Here is a 21,913-nt window from a genome sequence, read left to right as displayed (position 1 = left end):
CGCTGTATGAATAAATATTGATAAGTCTTATGTAAATTATATCAAAATAAGTAATAAGCTAGGTGACTTTAGCCCAAACAAAATCCATACCTAGCTTTACTAACTTTTGTCTTTGAACGGGACTAAACAAACTAAAACAAGCATACACAGGCTAAATTCCGGCTTATTTACTTAATATTTTGTACGAAAACTTAGTCGCAAAATCAGCATAAAATAAATGCTAGAATAAGTTTGTTTGTACAGTTTATCTAAACATCGTGCTTGTTTTTCTCGATTTTACTCGCTAACTACACATTTACTCTGAACAATGAAGTCCGGTTACATCTCCAGGGAAATCTTACGGTTTCTTATAATCTTACGGAGAAAAGGACGTGTTTAAGGTCCGAATAAAGCAATGAGTTTTTCCGTAGTTATTCCAGACTTTTGTATATTTCCAAGACATTTTCATAGTACGAAATTAAAAAATGAAAAGTGTCTAAATCGCGAATGATTATTTTTATGTCGGTTTGTGTGTTAAGTTTTTACACTCATTATAAAATAATTTAAGTTGATGACTTTAAATCTTAATCTTTTGGATTCAAAAAGACTTGAATTTGAAAAGTCCAAAGAGTTAGAGATGCAGTCTAAGAAGGTAAATATCTGCCTTGTAAGTGCCTATTCACTCTCGCCTTGAAAACGCCCGGATTATAGTGTTCAGGAAATTAAATCAGTAGGTTAAAGTGGAATCAATTTTATTGCTTTACCAAATTAGCGCATTCACATTATTTCTTAAAATTCTAGCATTTAGACAATAAAGGCCCAGGTAGGGATTCAATAATATTAGGTAAGTATTTACATTTTGCGATTCCGTTTTGGTCATGGATTTAGCGATAAACGTCACTGACAGACTTAAATCCACGCGAACAAAGCCGCGAAAAGAAGCTAGTTTACTCCAATGCTATAAAAACAAGCCTTCTGTTCATAAATATGAAAAAACAATATGGTGGCAATGGAACTTGGCACGAGGGAGTACCAGGTGCGGTGGCGCTACTTTAGGAGAGATGCCAACTCCGTTCGGAATGCATCGCCAATTGTTTGGATTTGCATATTTATTTTGAACAGTTTTGTACGTGCTTATAATATACGAATATCTAACGCCCGTATTCACAAACGATGCTTTCTTAAGTGAAGTAGCATATCGATCGCACAGCGTAGATTAGAGCTCTGTACTACCCGTTCGCGCTAAGTTTGCTGGTCCGTGGAATGCGCGTCCCCTCTCCCAACCGCGATTAAACGTAGTTAATGTGTCCTATTTTACCCAAATACACATTTTTTATCAATAATAATAAATAAAAATATTTTAAACATAGTTTGTTAAAGTTATAGACGCCTCATTTCGAGTGACTTCATATCGCCAGCGGCAATCTTAAAGCGAACGGATAGTAATTGGTTCGTGTGTCACACTGTGCGTCCACGCGCACTGTGAGACCTCATGGTAATGTTTGTGAATACGGGTGTTAGCTTGTTCCCACAGCAATCCAGTTTTGCAGGATCCCGTAAAACTAGACTGTCGTGTCGTTTGAACACACACAAGCTGAGTTGCACCACCTAACTTTGACCGTCTATAACGTTAACCGATGTTTTTTATATCTAGTTTGAAAGACTTTTGATGTTTGTTAAAGTTAAAGTAAGATGGTGCAACTCAGTCATAATGTGTGCTTAAAATTCGAATTAAAAACAAACTGATCGGTTTATTGCGGGACACTGCAAACGGGATGTTCATGTGAAGGTTAATATTAAAACACGTAACTGTTAAGCGTGATCCTGCAAAAAACAGTTCCTCCAAAAAACAGGATGTCTCCGTTTGAACAACCCTTATTTAATGGTAATAGGTGTTATTTTCCAACAAAAATGTATACTTTTAATCCAATGAGCAGTTGACTGTACGTGCTGATAATGCCAGCAGCGAAATTAGTTGCGAAAGTAAACTAGGAAGTGCTTCGTTAGCTGTCTTAAGTTTATGCTGTAATTTCGCGTGTTTATTCTTGTACAAGTAAAAATGTACTTTAGTCTTACTTAGTTTAAGAATATGAGCAATACTTTTTTCTAATTTGTAAACAAAAATTTGCTAAAGCACCGAATCATAATGTTAATTAGTTTTATCAAATGTAAGATGTAAATTGGTTTAGGGATTTATTTTACCGGGTATTGTGGTCTAACCAGTTATCGCCACAAATACTGTGTACAGTACAGTACAGTACAGTATTATGTGTGTTTTGTTTTATTGTATTATCATTGTGGTCCAACCAGTTATCGCCACAAATAGGTACTGTGTACAGTACAGTATTATGTGTGTTTTATTTTATTGTATTATCAACATAATGCATAGCATTGTCATAATTGTTGCTGGTACAGTGGTTGGTATTGTGTCTCGGTGAATTAAGCTCTTAGAAACTAAACGATCGTCGATATCTACTTGCTACCTTGTCTGCTTTTAGTTTGCTGTACAGTCGATATCATTATCAGAATATACAAAGTATATTACATCGAATTGTAAATTTTTAAGCATCTTAAATTAAATAAAAATCCCAGTAGCATAAATTCTGTCCGTCTACTGCTGGATTCCCTCAATGCACGCTCTGCGTCCGACCCTAAACTTCCCTCCACCAAGTAACTTGCCCATCTTTTTTAGGGCCATCTCGCACGAAGCACTCACGAAACACTATCCTCGTATCTATGAAATTTGTGACGAAAATCTTCTCGTCACAAATAACAAAACCATTTGTGCCGTTGGGTCGTAATTCGCCTGTGATCGCGCAACCGGCGGCGCTAGGGGACTACGAATTTGTGACGTTATTTCACACTGGACAAGTTTCTTAGCTATATTTCATATCCAGTTGCATTGCTTTTAGGGTTGATAGAGGTTTTTTTGTGGTGATTGTGCCTTTTTAGTGATAAGCTAATGTAAGTTTTTGCAATACGCAAGTATAAGAGTTAGTTGATCGAAAATTAAAAGTGATGGTGAAAAGTAGGTATGGTGTGTGTTTTTTTGGTACTAAAAAGAAAATGTACAGACGACAGCACTTTAAGGTAAAAAATGTGGCACCTTATAAAATCATGAGAAGGGCGATTTTTCAGAGAAAAATGTATGGGTAGTCTTATGTGCTGTCGACTCTACAATCAATAATATGGCACCTAATACAACTGGGCCCCAGATTAAGACGCAGTGCTATTCATTTTTCTTTAATTTATTAGGTGTCTTAAAAAGTTTTTATTATTACTTACGACATTCACATATTGAAAAAAATATTTTGGGCTTCTAAACAGACAAACAAATTTTGATAATTGCGGCACCCCTAAGCTTTCGTGCTTATCAGGATGGCTTCCCGCAATGCGGTTGTTATATGCGCTTCATACATCAGAACCTGACCAGATTACCCTGACATCTGGACTTACACCTCTCGACTCTCACCCGGGCCAAGTCTCGAGAGCATTAGATGAGGGGGGGCTCAAGTTATACTGGCCAGGTGCCCCTGTTAAGCGATTTGGTGGAAATTAGAAGGAAATCACAGGAAAGAGAAACTTCAATGTTTGGTTCGAACTAGTAATATTCTGGAAGTACGCAGGATATTGGGTATCCACAGGATTTATTGGGCGAAAGATATAAATTGTGGCACGAGTTTTGAGGATATCGTGTTGGTATTTCAATTAAGTTTAACGAACATTTCGATATAGATAGAGTCAATAACAAGTGGCGAAGAATTTAATAATCCAATTTTTTTGTTATTAAGCGTGAACTTGCAGAACGGATTTGTGTACGTGTGGAATTAGTACTTTCAGTTGGTATTTGAATTTATAAACACTGAATCGTACTTCTGAAGATATATTGACCATTTTCTAACCGATCAGTCCAGTCTTTGCAGTCCAGTGTATTTTACCACGTTTAATTTTCGTGAAAGTCTTATAATTAGTACCTACATCAAATTTTTTAAGTAAAATAGGTATGAAAACTTGGATTTTTTTCAAGATAACTAATTATAGCTTTGCTATACCTGTCATTGTGCATATGATTCTTAGATTTATTATATAAGTTAGTTTTTACGTCTTTGTATAAAAAGCTTTGCTTAATTTGGAAATACTTGTGTTAGATTAGTGGTGGGTTCACCACAAAGACAAAGTTTCAGCCTTTACCTTACTTAGATTTCACTTATGTATCCTTGTTATTGACATCTATCTCAAACAAAAGACGTGTTTTTCATGCCTTAAATAAAAAAAAAAAACACCAGACTCACACCATTAAAGGGAAGCGGATTTTACACATCGTTGTGCAATCACCCGTGAGATTGCGGCATTTGCAGATCCTTGTACGGATTCGCATCAAGACTGTAGATAACATACAGGGTGTATGAAAACCCGATTTAGGGGAAGCGGTGAATCAAATTGCTGTGAGAGACAATTGGTAATTGACTCAACGCGCTTGTTTTATTTTAAACTACGTTTTGTGCGCGGCTTAGCACGCGTGAAAATCAGTTTGTTACCATAATATCGTTTATAAAAAATAACAATTTAAGTTTTATAAAAATCTGTTCAGTAGTTTACGCGTGAAAGAGTTACAGACATCCATCTATAATGACATACTTTCACATTTGTACCTATTTAACTAGATTTTGCCCATGACCTTCTCCTTTTGTGTTGCATGAATTTTGGTTTGTTATAGCCTATGTTTCTCAGTAATTGTATGTAGCATTCTTGCATAGCGTTTTTGAGTTTAACTGTTACATACAAAATACAAATCTTTCCTCTTTATAATAGTACTATGATAAAATAATTGTCGTAACCAAAGAAATGGTTTTACATGGAAATTAACATGAGATGATTAGAAATTAACATCAGGTGTGAAACACCTGCCGTGTCCGATCAAAAAATAGATTCATATTTGTTTCAAGTAACTGTCCTCACCATAGGTTGTCTGGAAGAGATCGCTTCATAGCGATAAGACCGCCTAATTGTACCTTGTGCAATCGTTCGTTCGTTCGTTTCAGCCAAATGACTTCCACTGCTGGACAAAGGCCTCCTCCAAGGTTTTCCACAATGCACGGTCCTGCGCTGCCCGCATCCAGGCATTCTTGAGTGGCGACCACGGGCGTGAAGACGTAGCGTGGGCAGGCCTCCTACTAGGTGGACCGACGATCTGGTAAAGGTCGCGGGTGTGCAATAAAGTGTATTTATTATTATTATTATTCATCAATTCTAAGACACCCTGTATAAACTCACCTCTCCGGCGTGGCGAGCGTGAGGTTGGGCGCCGGAAACGCGCCGTCCGCCGCGCAGATGACGTTGACGGTGTCGTCGTCCGTCTTGTTCTGTATCAGCCGGAAGTTCTGTTCTGGCACTGGAACATGATAGCGAAATGTTACAACGGAAGTACACTGAGAAACACCGCTAATGGGGATGTTGCCTGGGTCAAAAAGCAAGAGTTTTAATTAGTCCGTCAGTTAACTTATCAAAAAATACTCTACACGTATTTTTCACTTTTTCAAACTAATGAAAATTTAAAGAGATAAAGCGCCCCAAAGTTCATAAGAAGAGGCCCGTGACGTCAACGCTTGCTTAAAAATGCCGCACGTTGTGACGTCGTGCGCAACTTCAACNCGTGACGTCAACGCTTGCTTAAAAATGCCGCACGTTGTGACGTCGTGCGCAACTTCAACGCACCATAACTATGTAATTATTTGTTAGATTGACAAATAAAAATATATGTGTCCAATATTTTTTGATATTAAACATTACGGACTAAAAAAATTTTTTTAGGCAACTAGCCTATTGAAAAGGCGATCTGAGGTCATAAAAGTCATTTTTGCAATTAATTGGGTGGTCATTAACTATTATACTCGTAAGTATATCATATCATAAGTGCCACTTGTGGTCTAAACTGAATAAATATTTTTGATTTTGATTTTGAGTAATCGTTCGAGAAACGTCCACATTTCATTTTAGCTCTAAAATTAACTTATATTATTATGACGCTGACGGTGTCGTCGTCAGTCTTGTTCTGTATCAGCCGGAAGTTCTGTTCTGGCACTGGAACATGATAGCGAGATGTTATAACGGAAGTACACTGAGAAACAACGCTATCTAGGTGTGGAAGGACACAATGATGTGAGTATTTTTATTGGTGTTAATTTTACAGGCATAACTCATAATCGGTCAAAACCACGTTTGACTGCAAAAATCAGTCAATAGTAGTTATGAGTTTTGACTGTAACATTAATATTGAAGTTTCAATGTATGCTTCAACTAAATCGAGCTTTTGGCGTTGCTTTGTAATAGAGACAGGGAAGTCAAAATTAATTACATATTTTATAGTACAGTATGAAAATACGCTTATAAAAGGGGCACATAGTAAGGATTAAGGTAATCAATAAATTAATTTTGTCTGTGTGAACCTACTGGCATTAATGCTGTTATGCTAACAACTGTCAGACGGTGACAACGAGTCACAGAAAACGGGAGCATTCAAGAGGTTTGACTGAATTTGTGGTAGTTTTGTCATGAAAGCCCGCCAAATGATATCAATTTGAAATGTAGGTACTTTTAGGCAGGGTTGCACTGTCTTACTTTAGCTTTAACAAACGTCAAAAATCTGTCAAACTCCATACAAAAAGCAGTGGTTATCGTTATAGTTACGGTTAAAGTTAGGTTGCACCGCACCACCTTCTAAACTGCAACTCGGCTTTACTAAAATACGAGTACCTAAACTAATTTCTAAATTATTTTATTGAAATGAGCTTGTGACAAATTGTATGGTTAAATGGTTATGACATAGCAAGCTACTTAACGAAATCCTTAGATTTTGTCCTTATTCTAAATTCGTAAGTTTCTGACTTAGTATAAGAACTTTTCATAGTAAACCCACGATATAGTAGTTCCAAAGCGGACCGCTTAATCTAGGATAGGCAGCTTTTACATTAACGACTTAGCCCATCGCTCAGTCGCAACTATCGACAAATCTAGCCGTTGGAGCGGAAAATGGAGTGACGTAACGCGTAATGTATTCAAATTGTGTGGTCGTGGGGAATATATTTAAAGCAATTTCAATCCAACAGTTTGTGTAGTAGTTTGTGGGTGTGAGATTTAATATTGAAATGTTAGGCATAGAGCTTGGCGGTATAGAGACCTTAATTTCGTACTCCTCCTATGTTCTTCTGACTAATTTCGTTGCGGGTCTAATGACAGTTTAACTTTCCCCCGGGACAAACTTGACTTTCACTGGTTGGGTTTTTATTGGCGGTCAAGCTGTAGACACTGGAGTTGCAACGGTGGGAACGAGATATTATAGATTTGAACCTAATTTCACTTTGAACATAAAAAAAAACCCATTTTAAGTAGGTTCAATAGTGTGCGATACTTAGAAGCCCTTGAACAGTATCTGCCAACCAATCTTTGAATTTATTTAATTACTTTTAAAAACGGTGTCCCAATTCTCGTTTCCTACAGAATGTGTAAGATAACTTTTACCTGCAGCTTTGCCTATGTGAATTTTCGTCTCTCTCAAAAAGAGAGTAAATAAACCTTTGTCACTCAGGAATAATCTAGAAAGAATTGTCAAAATCGGTTCACTAAACAAACTCACAAACTGTACCTCTTTACAAGGTTAAAGTTAAAACGTAAGTTAAATATAATAAGAGCTAATGCAAAAGTTTTTAACGACCGAAGTATCAGAAGGAAGTCGCTGTCCTGCCCGTAACTTGACACTGACGTGGGTAGCCGTTGTCCTGTGATGTACACATACACTGTGAAGTCAAAATAGAATCGTCTGCGATCGTGGTACAGTTCAAAATTGAATGTAGGTTAATTTGGCTGGGTGGTAGAGACGGTACAGTTTGCTATGTTTTTAAATAAGCATTCACAGACATCAAGGTTGTTGATTCTGAGTTTAACTTAGGGAGAATAACACTAGAAATTTTTAAAGTATGTTAATATTCGTATGTGAAGTTTTTTTTATATAAGTTTCTATGAAACGTAGATCTAAAATGTGTTCTTAAAAGCTTTGAACAATGCATATTTTAAAGACTGTAAACCCTTGAAAAAGAGGCTGACAAAACTGACTGAAATTCTTGCGTTGCTTCTTCACAGCACTGATCTATTTATTGTGCAGCAGCAGCAACAGTGATAGGATTAATACTGGGACGTGTAAAAGTGCTTTTTAAAACTTAGTTACAGAAATAAAATGAGTTTCATGGGTTTTAATCTAGTCTCGTACATAAATCACTCTGTGCGAGTTGGGTTCAGTTTCAACTTTGCATTAAGGACGATTTTCCAAGATACAGCGCCAATGGGAGTTGGAATATTTGAGAGGATGAGCGCATCCAACTATACAATGCAAATCTGCATGGCCCACTTGCGCTGTGTAGGATTGGGTCATTCTTTTTCTTTTCTTGTGTGGTTTGTTACAACTGACCTCATATCCCTAATGCTGAGTTGCACCAACTTACTATGACCGAACTATAACGAGTTTAACAGATTTTTGACGTTTGTTAAAGTCAATTTAAGATGGTGCAACCCAGCCTTAGTATTATAACTATGTTTTATAGATACTATCTCGATGAAGCGGGTAGAAAGCCAAGCAGTCGATTATGCCAATATCAGGAAGTTATATTGAATTAAATTCAATTAAAACCCAAATTCTTTAAAGCATACTAAGTGAAAATTTATAATCCTACATAGATAGGTACGGACTATAGAAATAACGTTTATTTTGAGAAATGGCCGGTGTAATAATGTGGAAAAATGTGGAATATAACGTACTAATATTAGTTATGATAGTTATAAAAAGATATACTTGGTAAATTTAATCCAGACCCAGCGATGTTTTACTACAATTTTATTAAATAATCAACGTTATCACACCCTTTACCACCAATAACATAGATTGCCAGTCATCTTACGTTCTTCCTTTGTCCCCGAAGCCCCTCAAGCCCGGAATAAAAAGTCGCGCCGGATAGCAGATGTTGGGATGTGTGAAACTCGCTTAGCAAACAAAAAACAATGGCATACGCGTAAGTCACGCGTGTCCAATAAAAAAAATGAATAAAACATATTGCTGAAATGACGCACTTACGCCTTGCAGGGTTGATATTGATATTATGTTTGTGTACAATGTTTACCTAAAATCAGACTCCATATTGTTCGAATTCATACATTTAAGATTTCTAAAGATTCGACAATCTTATTCAATTTAATTCAACAGACCTTAGACGACTCGTGTTAAATCAAATCAACATATTATTTGTTTAGTACTGCCCTATCACCATTTCGGGACATCATACTTAGGCTGGTGTCTAGTCGCTTGTGTCTAGTGTGTGTGAAATGGTAATTAGTTGTGTGTGAATGGTAATTAGAAAGAAGAAGATAGAAAATAACTTTATTTTGGCAACCACAAATTCAGGAAACAAAGACATACTTTCACAAAAATTTAACTAAGTTGCCAAAAAAGGTCACCCACTCTATTAGATAAAACAACTGAATGTTTTGAATTAAATCATCATTGAGTCAAGCTACGAGTACTTATCGAGTTGGATAACTTACATGGGGTCTATTGACTATGCCAATGGATAGTAATCACACTAACCCAAAGTGTATTACTAGCAAAAAACAAGGCGTGTTATGAGATTTTTTGGATCATTTGTAACACACCACAACAACACCTATTGCTGTAAGAGCTATTAGTTTTCATATATTTGTATTGCCACCAGAGTTCACACACACAATCTCTCTCTATGCTTAAATTCATAAACATATAATAATTGGGGAGACAAGAAGAACAAAATATGCACTTTCTGACAGACTTTATTGAAGACGTCAAAGTCGTAACGTCCCTACTTGCATTAAATTCCGTCCCATTCCTTTATTCCTTCCCATCCTAATATTACCTCTACCCTCAAACTTTTAACTAGGAACATTTACGATATTCCAGTTTATGACTTGTACCACCACTAGCAGTCGCAGACCTTGTCGCAAGAGTTAAACGTTTTATGAGTAACCGTTTGGCAAATATGAAATTCGACTGCTGGAAAAGCGGGGTTACTGCTGTACGGTATTCGAGGTTTTGGCTCTTTGCGTCTCTATTTTTCATACCAAAATACTATGTAAAGCGAAAGAGATAGAGACACTAATAAAAGTGTTGTTTGGTCGACTCGCTATGGCACATGCATTGGTATGGTTATAGGATTTTCTCTAAAATAATTGTTGGATTATATTCGTCTTTGTCACTAATATTGAAGTATAAATCGAGTGAACTAGATTAAGGCTGAGTTGCCCACCTAATTTTAACGGAAAGTATAACGGTAACCGGTGCTTTTTTATGGATATTGACAGATTTTTGACGTTTGTCAAAGTTAAAGTATGATGATTATGAGTATCACTACTGATACACTGAATCATAATGCTTTAATAATTAAAAAAGTATTGAAAATTTTAATCGAATTCAATAAACTTTACTACTAAGAAAACTAAGCATAAGCGCTGATCCTCTTCCTTTCAATTCAATGGAAATTAAGATTTATTATTCGGGTAAAATATTAAAGACTAGCCTTATTTTTATAAATAGGTAGGCCGCAATTATCTATGATTGATCACCCTAGTTCCGAACTTCCTTAACAAAACAATGCAAAATTAATGAACCTCGCTCCAAAATTCACACCTGTGAACTGTCTCAAAAATCTAACCAGGGTTATGGATCTTTTCACGGAAACATCCCGTTTATTGCAGGAACTGTTTTTTGCACGTGTTTTACACCCGTATTCACAAACGATGCTTGTATAAGTGACGCAGCAAATCGAACGCACAGCGTTGAATAGAGCTTTGATTGGTTCGTGTGTCACCATGTGCGTCCACGCGCACTGTGAGACCTCATAGCAATGTTTGTGAATACGGGCATTTATAACGTTGACACGAACACCCCGTTATAGATGACCCACGCTGAACTGTCCCACCAAACTAAATGAAAGGGGGGCGCTACCATCGTTCAACTATATGGTTTTCAACATGGCAAAAATCGGAACCAGCGATCCGGTATTGACGGTGGCGCATAGTCAATGTCATGCATAGGACAGTTCAGTATTTTGGAACTATAGCAGTCTGCTTACCATGAGTTTACGTTAGGTGTGCTCGCTAGCGACTGCGTAAAAAAATGACATTAATTGTATGACATATTGTGCAGCGCCCCTAGCGGCTACTTTCAAGAAACAAAATCTTCATAGAGCTTTTTGACGTACTCGCTAGCGAGCACATCTAACGTAAACTCATGGTAGGTACACAGTATCCCGCAGAAAACTGATCCTTTCGAATTTGGAATTCGAATTTCAAACACACTTAGGCTGGGTTGCACCATACTTTAACTTTGACAAACGTCAAAAATCTGTCAAACTCCATACAAAAAACACCGGTTATCGTCATAGTGACGGTCAAAGTTAGGTGGTGCAACTCAGCCTTAATGTGTTTACACGACACAGTTAAGTTTTGCGGGGTCCTGCAACTACATCCTGCAAAACTGGATTGCCGTAGCCCTTATTTGGTGGGAATAAATTCAAGGAGAGTGCTGTGTGCAGCTGAATTTTTATTCCGACTACCCGCACTGAATATTGAGCAGAGTTCTTGTCTATAGCGATAGTGCGTTTGAAGTAACTTTTGAACAAATTAATAAAGTTACTCTTTTTGTATGTGCAATAAATAAACCGGCCACTGTGGAAATCATTGGGGGTGGCCCTATGTTCAGCAGTGGACGTCCTGTGGCTGATGATGATGATGACTCTTTTTAGATGGTTTGACATGAAGAAAGTGTTTTTAACAAAATATAACCTCATATCTAATAAAAAACGTATTAAAAGTTTCGTCGTGGCTATTAAATTTTAAACTTTTTCATAAAAAAAAAGTTACTTTGAAAGCTCATAATGCACGAGAATTGACTGAATTTGTTGATAGCTTTTATGGAGTAACTAAATCAGATAGAATATAATTAAAAACACGTGAATTTCGTTAATAGGTCATAGTACACAATTACTTTATGCAAAAAGTGCAGTCATAGTTTTGCAAAAAACGAGAACAACTTTGATTGCCTACTAAACTTTATTTTCAGTAGAGCCGTCACACACCAGTGAGAATTAGGTCGGCCGCTACCAACCGGGCAACATGGAAAGCATTGGGGGAGACCTGTGTTCAGCAGTGGACGTACTATGGCTTTGATGATGATGATGATGATGATGGAGAATTAGGTTTGGCGAAATATTTTTACACATCCTTTTTGCGGAGTGACATAAATTCTAGCAAAAGACTGTTAGGTTGTGAATTATGTGAATGCTACCACTTTGTCACACCATTTCATACTAGTCACTATTTATAGTATGGTCACTATTTATAGTATGAGTAGAGCTTATACTTTGATTGGTTTGAACTTGAACTTAGGTAATTAGTATTTATTTAAAAACAATGCAACAAATCATCATCATTACATCGGGCTATATAGCAAGCAGACCACCGCAGGATAGAGGCCTCCCCTAATATGCGCCAATTTGAACTGCTTGTCGTATCCAGCTTCTGATAGTGGCCTTTTGCAAGTCGTCACTCCATTGGCAAGAGGGCGTCCTACAATGCTTACGGACCCTACTAAAAAACTTATAAAATCGCGGTATCTACTCATAGACGCATCATCATCACCATTTCAGCCACAGGATGTCCACTACTTAACACAGACCTCCTGCCTTCCTGCTGCCTTACTCAAGGACTAACATAATACAAAAACTACTTACCAAAAACAGTCATCTGTTTCGTTTTGGAGTCCTCATCCATAAACGTGGACACCACACAGGTATAGTCCCCAGATATTTCTGTATCTGGCTTCACAATCCTTAACGCCCTGTACATCTTCAGGGGGTCACTAGATGCCCTATAGTTCAAGTCCACACGACCCCTCAGGATACCCATATCCTGGGGTTTTTTCGGCACTATCCACTGATACACAGGTCGCGCTTTGTTTTTGAAGAACCATTTCACCATTAACCCTGATGTGTTGTTACCGTACGTGTAATCACAGTCTAATATCACGGAGTCCTGGACACCATACTGGATTATCTCTGGCACTACCAACTTCACTATTTTCACTGCGTTTAAACCTGGAACAAAAGAAATTAAAGTTAATTATTGCGATAAAGTAATGAGCACAATCATGTTGGACACAACGATAGTGTTTCTAAGAATACGAGTGGTTTTACGAATTTTTTCGTCCATGAATAAACAAGACATTGTATAAATTATTTAACTTAATTAAAACTCGGCGTCTGCCAAAATATATTTTCATTTTAGATTGTAAACATTATAAAACATTTTCTAAGAATTAGAACTAGGTACAGTTTTGTAACCAATTAAAAGTTTTTGTCCAAAAGCTAATAGGCAAAATATAATAAACCTGTTTAAAATAATCCCTCCCAATTTCAACTTAGAAAATAATCATGAATTATTTTGCAGATCAACGTTTGAACATCTACCGTAGGGCAAATGGGTTCTCACAGTGTATCGACAGCCTTAGCGAAAGCCAAAACAGTATTTTATGCCTGTTCAATTACGAATACCGGCACAACAAACTTGCTTATTGAGAAATTATAAAGTTTTGAAGGGACGAACTCCGGCCTAATGCTGAGTTGATCGAAAACCCATTTGGAAGTTATTAAGGTCATGCCACTAACTGCTGTCAATAATAATAAATCGAATGGAAGAACTGGCGTAAACAAAACACTGAATATTTCGCTGATAATGTAAACAATTAATATTCATGAGCAAGAAAACAATTTGTCGCGAGACACATTCAAGTTCGTGCTCAAAGAAGATTCGGTTAATCCATATCCATCAGTCTTGTAGCCATTAATATTTACGCAATTCCAAAGTCAACGCTGCTGAAAGCTTATTCAAATTCATCCATGGCCCTACTTAGAGCACGGCCTAAAATTTTGATTCGGTCACACTTAAAATTTCAGGAGAGATATTTTTGTACCAAGAGTAACCGTAAATTGCTCATTCTATACCCGTACTTACATTGGAACTAACTACACATAAGAATGTAATTATTTCCTCCACAAATTATCATTCTCTATCTCTACACAGTTTTTTTCTTGCAACTTTCTTCTTTTTCTAAGGTCCAATTTATCTCTACATCAGAAGTGATCAAAATTGGTTCAATTCCAATAGTTTATTACCGTAAAAATCAATAAATAGACAAATAACTTAATTCTTCACATCGTAAATTTTTGAATAAATTTTCAGTTTTCACGTATCATAGCATAGTCTTTGAGTAGTTGCAGTGAATACAGTGATTAACATTAGCAGTCTAGCGCTAAAACGAAACTTTGCAGATTTACTCGTATATCATCATCATCATCATCATCATCATTTCAGCCACAGGACGTCCACTGCTGAACATCCATTTTTTTACTCGTATATACTGCAAAGGAATCCTTGCCCTGGATATCTTCAAATCATTTTAAAGCTAAAATGATAATGTTTAAAAGTGCAGCAAGGAAAACGCAAACATTTTCCAATGTTTTATCTTGTAGCCGAGGTGCTACTAGTAGTGACACGGTAAAATACTGAAATACTCGTAAATGTTTTGCTTTAAATGTTATTTTAGTTTGAAGCTGCATAAAATACAAAATTTATAGCACATACTCGTATTAGCACAGCAAATTACGACTTAGGGTATTTGGTGAAAATTGTTGAATAGTTTTATTTATTTAGACTAATTTAGAGCAACTTATAATTTTTTTCATTAACCCTTAAGTAACATCCTTATTTTTGGTTACACTTTGAACACCCTGGGGCAAAAAATTACCCCAAACGGAAATTGAAAATTTTTAAGTAAATATTTAAAATCAATTTAATTTTGTGATTTACAATGTATTATTGAACTCACTGAATTATATGATTGCTTTAAAAGAACGTCTATCTAGCGTAAAGAAACACCTTAAATCAATCATAACAAAAAACAAATAATTTGTCATTGGCAACTAATAGTCTCCACAATGGTCTTCTAGAAAAATCTTGGAATGTTATTGTGGGAACGAAAAACTTACACTAATCGGACATTAAATAGATGTTTTATGCATATTTTAAACACAAATGAAATAAAACGAAAATTTCTGGCTTTATAATAAAGCAAAATAAAAAAGCTTATTTTTTTATAAAATTATGAAAAAATATTTAAAAATACTTTTTATTTATTTTATTCGTAATTATTTTTTTCAAAACACATCAGACACGCCGAATTACTACGTAATTATCACTTTTGAACCCTATTTCTGTGTCGAATTTATGAAAGCTCTGTTCTGAGGGGATGTCTTCAAAGTTCGAAAAGTATCATGTAAATCATGCTCTAATTATCTCTCTGCATACTAGAGACAATGTGCTACTTAATCGTCATATAAATATTTACTCATTTTGTTTCAATGTTGTAAAAACCTATTAATAACATGTTAGGTGATGATAAATTAAAGTGTGCGTAACTAACACCCTGGGGTAAATTTCTGCCCCACCTACCTGTACAAGCCAAACGGATGATTTTTTTCACATCCCGCATCTACGAGCTTAAATCGCACACTCTGGATTGAGAATACAGAAAACGACAATGCACTAGCTACGCTAGAAAAAAAGATATGTCAATTTTTATGCGTCTGGGGTAAAAAATTACCCCACGGTGTTACTTAAGGGTTAAAGAACAGTATATTCTGGCTAAAAGTTTGAATTAACAGAAACATTTAAGTTACATAATAGACTTCAACACGTTTCAAGATACATTTTTGTTCATTATGTCTGACTATACCACACTATCATAGACATTTTTAACAAGCGATCAGCACAATACACCTCACATGTGCCTTTTCTTCAAGTATCTCGTACGTCTTGAATCCAAAATACCTAATACAAGTACAGCACGGGCCGTCGTTAAAGTCGCCACAATACGGAGAGCACTCGCTCCATTCCACTAACGAGGTGAATATTTCAAACCGTCACATTTGGATGAAGTCTCAAGACAGCTGAATGGACTAGTACCGTTGCCTTTGTTAAAGAAACGTGTGGTGCTCAAACTTTGCGAGCTAGCACCCTATTACCAGCGAGAGTACGCCGTAAAAATAGTATTTAAAATTAATTAAATAATATTTCAAACCCACATTTAGATGAAGTCGCAAGACAGCTGAATGGACAAATAGCAAGGCTTTGTTAAGGAAACGTGTGTCGCTCAAACTTTCGGAGCCAGCATCCCCTTAAGGAGTACCCATTAGGTAAATAACGGACTATACCTAAATTAATTTTGTAAAGAAATTGTTAACTACTTCGATAGCGAATATGAGTTTCCCAGTGTCGTCCAGGCACAACACAATCAACAAAACACAGCAACAATCGAACAGGTACCTTGTCTGCCGCCGCGCTGCTGGTAGGTACTCTGTAGGACGCCGCCGGCCGGTAGTTAGGGCTTCGCCCGGTGTCTTCGGTGGTTCACTTGAGTCACTAACTTCAAGCAAAGTACTGTGGAGGCCTCACACACAAAACATTTCCAAAAAGTCACCAAATTTCACATTTCCGTTGGAGCACACAATAAGCGTGGCACTCGCGGAGCCGGCCCAAACGCGAGAGGGCGAGCTGCATAGCTTTCGTTCGTTTTCCGTCGTGGACGCGGCGCGGCGCTACTGTAGTCGCGCGCGCTCGCCGTGTAAGTTTTGGCGGGACGGAGTTGGCGGCAGATTTAAATAGGTCCCGCGCAATCGTACCGTGCTCATTGAAAGTATGTGTGCCTGAACAAAGTCCTGTAACAACCGTGGGTCATTCGCAGACCATTTGCGAAGTTCGTAATTTGCCGTGGACATTAATGCAATAAGTTCGTCACGAACGCCTATCGCCTCCTCAATAGTGTCTGCGCCTCCGTTTAGGTCATCGACAAAACTATTATGCTTCAAAAGTTTAGCTGCTCTAGGATAAACCGAACCTTCATCAGCCGCTAACTGCTGCAAACACCGAATGGCAACAAATGGACTTGACTTAAGACCGTAAGTATTCGTGGTGAGGCTATAAACACCTACGGGATCCGTACTATGCTCTCTCCAGAGTATTAATTGATATTTCCGATCATCCGGGTGAATCCACGTTTGTCTAAACATCATCCTTATATCCGTAGTAAAAACAAAGTTGGGATATCTAAAATTCAAAATAATTTTAGTTATGTCATTTTGTAACTTCTCCCCCGCATACAAACAATCATTGAGAGCGACCCCGTTGGAAGTCTTCCCGCTGCCGTCAAATACCACACGTATTTTAGAAGTGTCTCCCGAAGATTTAAAAACGCCGTGGTGTGCCAAAAAATAATGTTCATCCGAATAACTATGAAAATTAGCCTTTTCCATATGTCCGAGTTCTATGTACTCATTTATAAAGTTGACATATTTTTCCCGAAATTCCGGTTGTATTTTAAACCGTCGCTCTAAAGCTTGAAACCGCCGATAGGCCATCTGCCTAGAATCACCCAACCGATCGTGAGTAGGTATAAGCGGCAAGCGCACCGTGTACTTGCCGTCCGCACCGCGAGTTGTCGTGTTAACAAACAGCTGTTCACATTCCACATTCAAGGGATCCATAATTTTAACCAAAGGTGGCTCTTCCGAAGCCCAAAACCGTTCAACCGCTTCAATAAGTGTAATACCAGATGTATTAACCGAATAATTAACCGCCGCCGAGATTTGCCGTAAACCGATATTTTCAGACTTATCGCCTGCCGAAACCGAAACCGCCGAATTTTCATTTGAAACCGAAACCGCCGAATTTTTATTTGAAACCGAAAGATGATGTAGCTGATCCATCATACACATTGGAACCTAATGAACAGAGAACTCTGATGAGGAACCAGAAGTACTGGAGCCAGAGGACAAGAACATCTTGCCGCCGTACTTTGAGGCTGATAGCAGCACCACAGCTCAGCCATGTGATACATTGTAAGCTGTTCCTGCCCCTAGTTCCAGTTCTGCCACCATATCAAGAAGCGCGCTTATTCCTAAAGGCAAATACACTATGGAAAAATGAAAACTTAGAGCTTAGTGTAAACCAGATAAGGTTCAGAAGATCTTATGACCTGGCTAATGAAATCCAAGAGCTGCCGTGAGATTTTAGCCTTGGAAAACGTTAGGTGAAACCGCATTCTTAACTGTAAGCTCCCAGAAGGAAAGCAGCTAAAAGGATAACCTAGAGGAACATCAGTTGAACAGGTTTCAAATTATGATGGCGTTGGTATATCCTTGGTAGCTTGGAGAGTTAATAAGATTGTGAATCGGGTATCCAGCATTGCTGGCAAGAACCTCACATCCGTAGTAAAGTAGAGTTGACAAGTCACAAAAGAAACATTACTGTAGAGGGGCCTTTTATAGTAGCAGAATATTATCATCACATGGGAGGACCTGATGGACCGCGTAATGGTACATTATAAGATTAAACTGCGTAGTAAACATTGACACATAAACCTCTCTTACCCCCTACTTTTTGGTACGATTTTACACCATGATGCACTTCTGCAACACCATGTTTTTTTCAAAAATAAATACTTTTTTTTCAAGTGTGTTTTTTTTAACTATTTTTCCCATCTTCTATATACCTCATACGACCTGTTTTTGATATAAAAATAATAAAATACGTTCTTGCGCCGTAAAGGACACAGAAACAATCGAACAGGTACCTTGTCTGCCGCCGCGCTGCTGGTAGGTACTCTGTAGGACGCCGCCGGCCGGTAGTTAGGGCTTCGCCCGGTGTCTTCGGTGGTTCACTTGAGTCACTAACTTCAAGCAAAGTACTGTGGAGGCCTCACACACAAAACATTTCCAAAAGTCACCAAATTTCACATTTCCGTTGGAGCACACAATAAGCGTGGCACTCGCGGAGCCGGCCCAAACGCGAGAGAGCGCGTTGCATAGTTTTCGTTCGTTTGCCGTCGTGGAGCGCGGCGCTGCTGGTAGTCGCGCGCGCTCGCCGTGTAAGTTTTGGCGGGACGGAGTTGGCGGCAGATTTAAATAGGTCCCGCGCAATCGTACCGTGCTCATTGAAAGCATGTGTGCCTGAACAGTAAAGTACTTGACTTTTATACGATACTTGACCTTTTTTGTTTAAACCGCTTTTCTATGAAACGGTCAGTGGCATTATACTAAAATTTTCTACATAAATAGCCTAAATGAAGAAGCTAGAATATTGGTGCAAATCACTTGCATAGGGTAAAGAGGTATTTCTACGTCCCCCTGCAGTGTGACAGTCCTAATCAAATAGATCCTCAGTCCACCGAAGCCTGTCAAATCATTAACTTTCCACCAAATTGCTTTACAGTTTACAAACCGCGGTTTCGTTTGCTTACGGTCATTTAAACTGGGTTTTATTTACTTACGCCCGCGGCCCTCGATTTAACGGCAGTGGCAAGGCATTTCTAAACATACATTTGGTTACAAAATATCTTCTACTTTAGATGCAAAAGCACTAATTTCATGTGCAGTCTTTTGCATGTTTCTATTTTGATGATAAAATCTGTATTTAATAAAAATCCGCTGCACACTATTTAAATATATCACATTTATTTGAAACCGCCTCAAAATAATCACACAGAAGTAAAAAATAATAATTTACCCTAAAAATTTCATAAAATAAAATGGGTCACACTATTTAAATATATCACATTTATTTGAAACCGCCTCAAAATAATCACACAGAAGTAAAAAATAATACTTAACCCTAAAAATTTCATAAAATAAAATGGGTCACACTATTTAAATATATCACATTTATTTGAAACCGCCTCGAAATAATCACACAGAAGTAAAAAATAATACTTAACCCTAAAAATTTCATAAAATAAAATGGGTCTTGGTGAGTGCTTAAGATATTAAGTAGGACCCTCATTTATAAACTTATGAAAGTAAAAGAAGCGGAAAATGAACTTAACAGTCCAACTCTGAAAGTTTTCCGACTTCGTAAAATATTCGGAAAAATTTACATTGTTTCAACGCTCGCGTATTCGCGATACTTGACGAAGTTACTAAATAAATTCCCAGCGGAGTTATTAGGGCAATTTCGCCAGCTTGCGACCACCTCTTTACTCGCGTGCAAGCGAAGGATCACTGTTTAAAATAGTGAAAAAATCCAACACACTAAAAATTCGGAAGCTATTTGTACAAGTACCTGGGTGAATGACAAGTAATATCTACTCTTAAGTATCATCATCACTTCATTTTAGTCTCCACTGCAGATAATTTACTAGAAGCAAATGTAGGATTTAAACTCTTAAGTAGGTATATTGCATCGTTTTAAAAGTCATCCACAAGAAATCTATTGTTTGGACACGAGTAGAGCAATGGACGCAGACAGGTAACATCACCCTGCTATGTATTGTCAAAATATGGCCAGGAGTGGCAGGGGATTGTACAGATATAAAATATTTAAATGGGAGGTAAAATACGTAAGCACAGCTGTTTACGATTATTCTTTTTGTTTTTTTTTAGTTCACTCTCGAGATTATTTTTCAGAATAATACAACAATGTTTAAGCACTTAGACATAAACAATGTAGCGCCATAGGAAGTTGTAATTTAATAACTGCAATTTTCATCAAAAATATAATACTCTGATGCTCTATCGCCTGCACATCGGATGGGCTCATTTAGCCCTAATAAAAATACTTATTTTATATTTATGTACACATAAAAATAACTAACCTTGGTTTGCTCGAGCAGTATTTCCACCACTAATCACTTTAAAACACTTCACAAACTTCTTCTTCGAGACGTCCGTTCACGGCAGAGGTTGGATAGCGACTGACATAAAGTGAGTAATAGCACTTGGATGAGTGAATGAATCGACGGAGTGAGTTGCCGAATCTGACGTCATCGATATCCAATAGTTATTTAAGAAATTATTTATTAATTATTATTAAATACAATTTAATTAATAATCATAACAATTGAGAAAAAAATATAATAAAAAATATATAAAAACACTTTTTCCTTTCTTATTTTAAAGGAGCTGATAGCATCAGGCGGAATAACATTAAATACACATGAGTTATGTGCATATTTTGAGACACATTCCCTCGGGAACATGTTATGGCGATATAATGGCTAGCCTGTGACGTCACGATCTTGACGATATATTTATATTGTAACTAGTGACGACAGCACATCAAATAAAGACCAAGGTATCTTATTTCGTTCTAATAGAAGTGATTTTGCAAATGATGAAAACTAAATAAGTTAAAGATTTTAATTTTAGCGACAACATCACGTGATCTTATCCAACGTGGTCAAAGTTGGACTACAATTCGAGGGTCATTAGCTAGAGTATTGTGGTGAACCTACTTCTAACTACTAGCTTAGGTAGAGGAGTTAACAAAAATATTTGTAAATTTTTCATCGATCCTGAAAAATCTCACATTTTAAGTTACGCCACTATTGTACTATCTGTGCGATATACTGCATAGAGAGGGTCGTATTAAACTTGTTTATGCTTCGTCTGAGCGTAGGCTTACGTCGTAGTTTTTGGTTTAGTTCCATTGGTTTAGGACTAGAAAAATATTTGTTTTCCACTCGAAGCTTGAGTGGTACGGTCTGCTGCACAATCATGTTTGGGCTTGTGATAAAAGTTGACCTTTATTAGTATTGGATACGGTAAAAAACAAACATAAGAACAAGCTGTATTGAAAATTATTTTTTCACTGAAATTATCCTATCCATAATATAATTTTAGCAAAAAAAAAACTTCAAAAAAGTAGAAAAATAAAGTTAGGTATTTATTTATTTACTAAGTCAATTAAAACATGATTGATCTTTTCGGAGTCGGTGACAGCTTACCAAAGTTTAATGGTCAAAAAACTCATG

General features: G+C 37.1%; 1 protein-coding gene across 1 annotated transcript in view; it reads right to left on the bottom strand.

The window, feature by feature from the left end:
• The window catches only part of LOC114354856 (uncharacterized), a 33,586-nt gene extending 11,928 nt beyond the window's left edge, over window positions 1-21,658 (bottom strand). The window contains exons 1-3 of the mRNA XM_028307427.1: window positions 21,565-21,658; window positions 12,786-13,148; window positions 5,254-5,371 (exon numbers count right to left, since the gene is read on the bottom strand). Of these exons, the coding sequence (XP_028163228.1) occupies window positions 5,254-5,371; window positions 12,786-13,148; window positions 21,565-21,658 (575 nt within the window). The remainder of the gene's footprint in view (window positions 1-5,253; window positions 5,372-12,785; window positions 13,149-21,564) is intronic.
• Between the last annotated feature and the right edge of the window lie 255 nt (window positions 21,659-21,913).

The sequence above is a fragment of the Ostrinia furnacalis genome, unplaced genomic scaffold (assembly GCF_004193835.3).
Source record: "Ostrinia furnacalis isolate ACB-3 unplaced genomic scaffold, ASM419383v2 OfSCF2235, whole genome shotgun sequence".
Taxonomy (NCBI): Eukaryota; Metazoa; Arthropoda; class Insecta; order Lepidoptera; family Crambidae; genus Ostrinia; species Ostrinia furnacalis.
The sequence above is the reverse complement of the archived record's forward strand: the minus strand, read 5'-3'. Positions and strand labels throughout refer to the sequence as shown.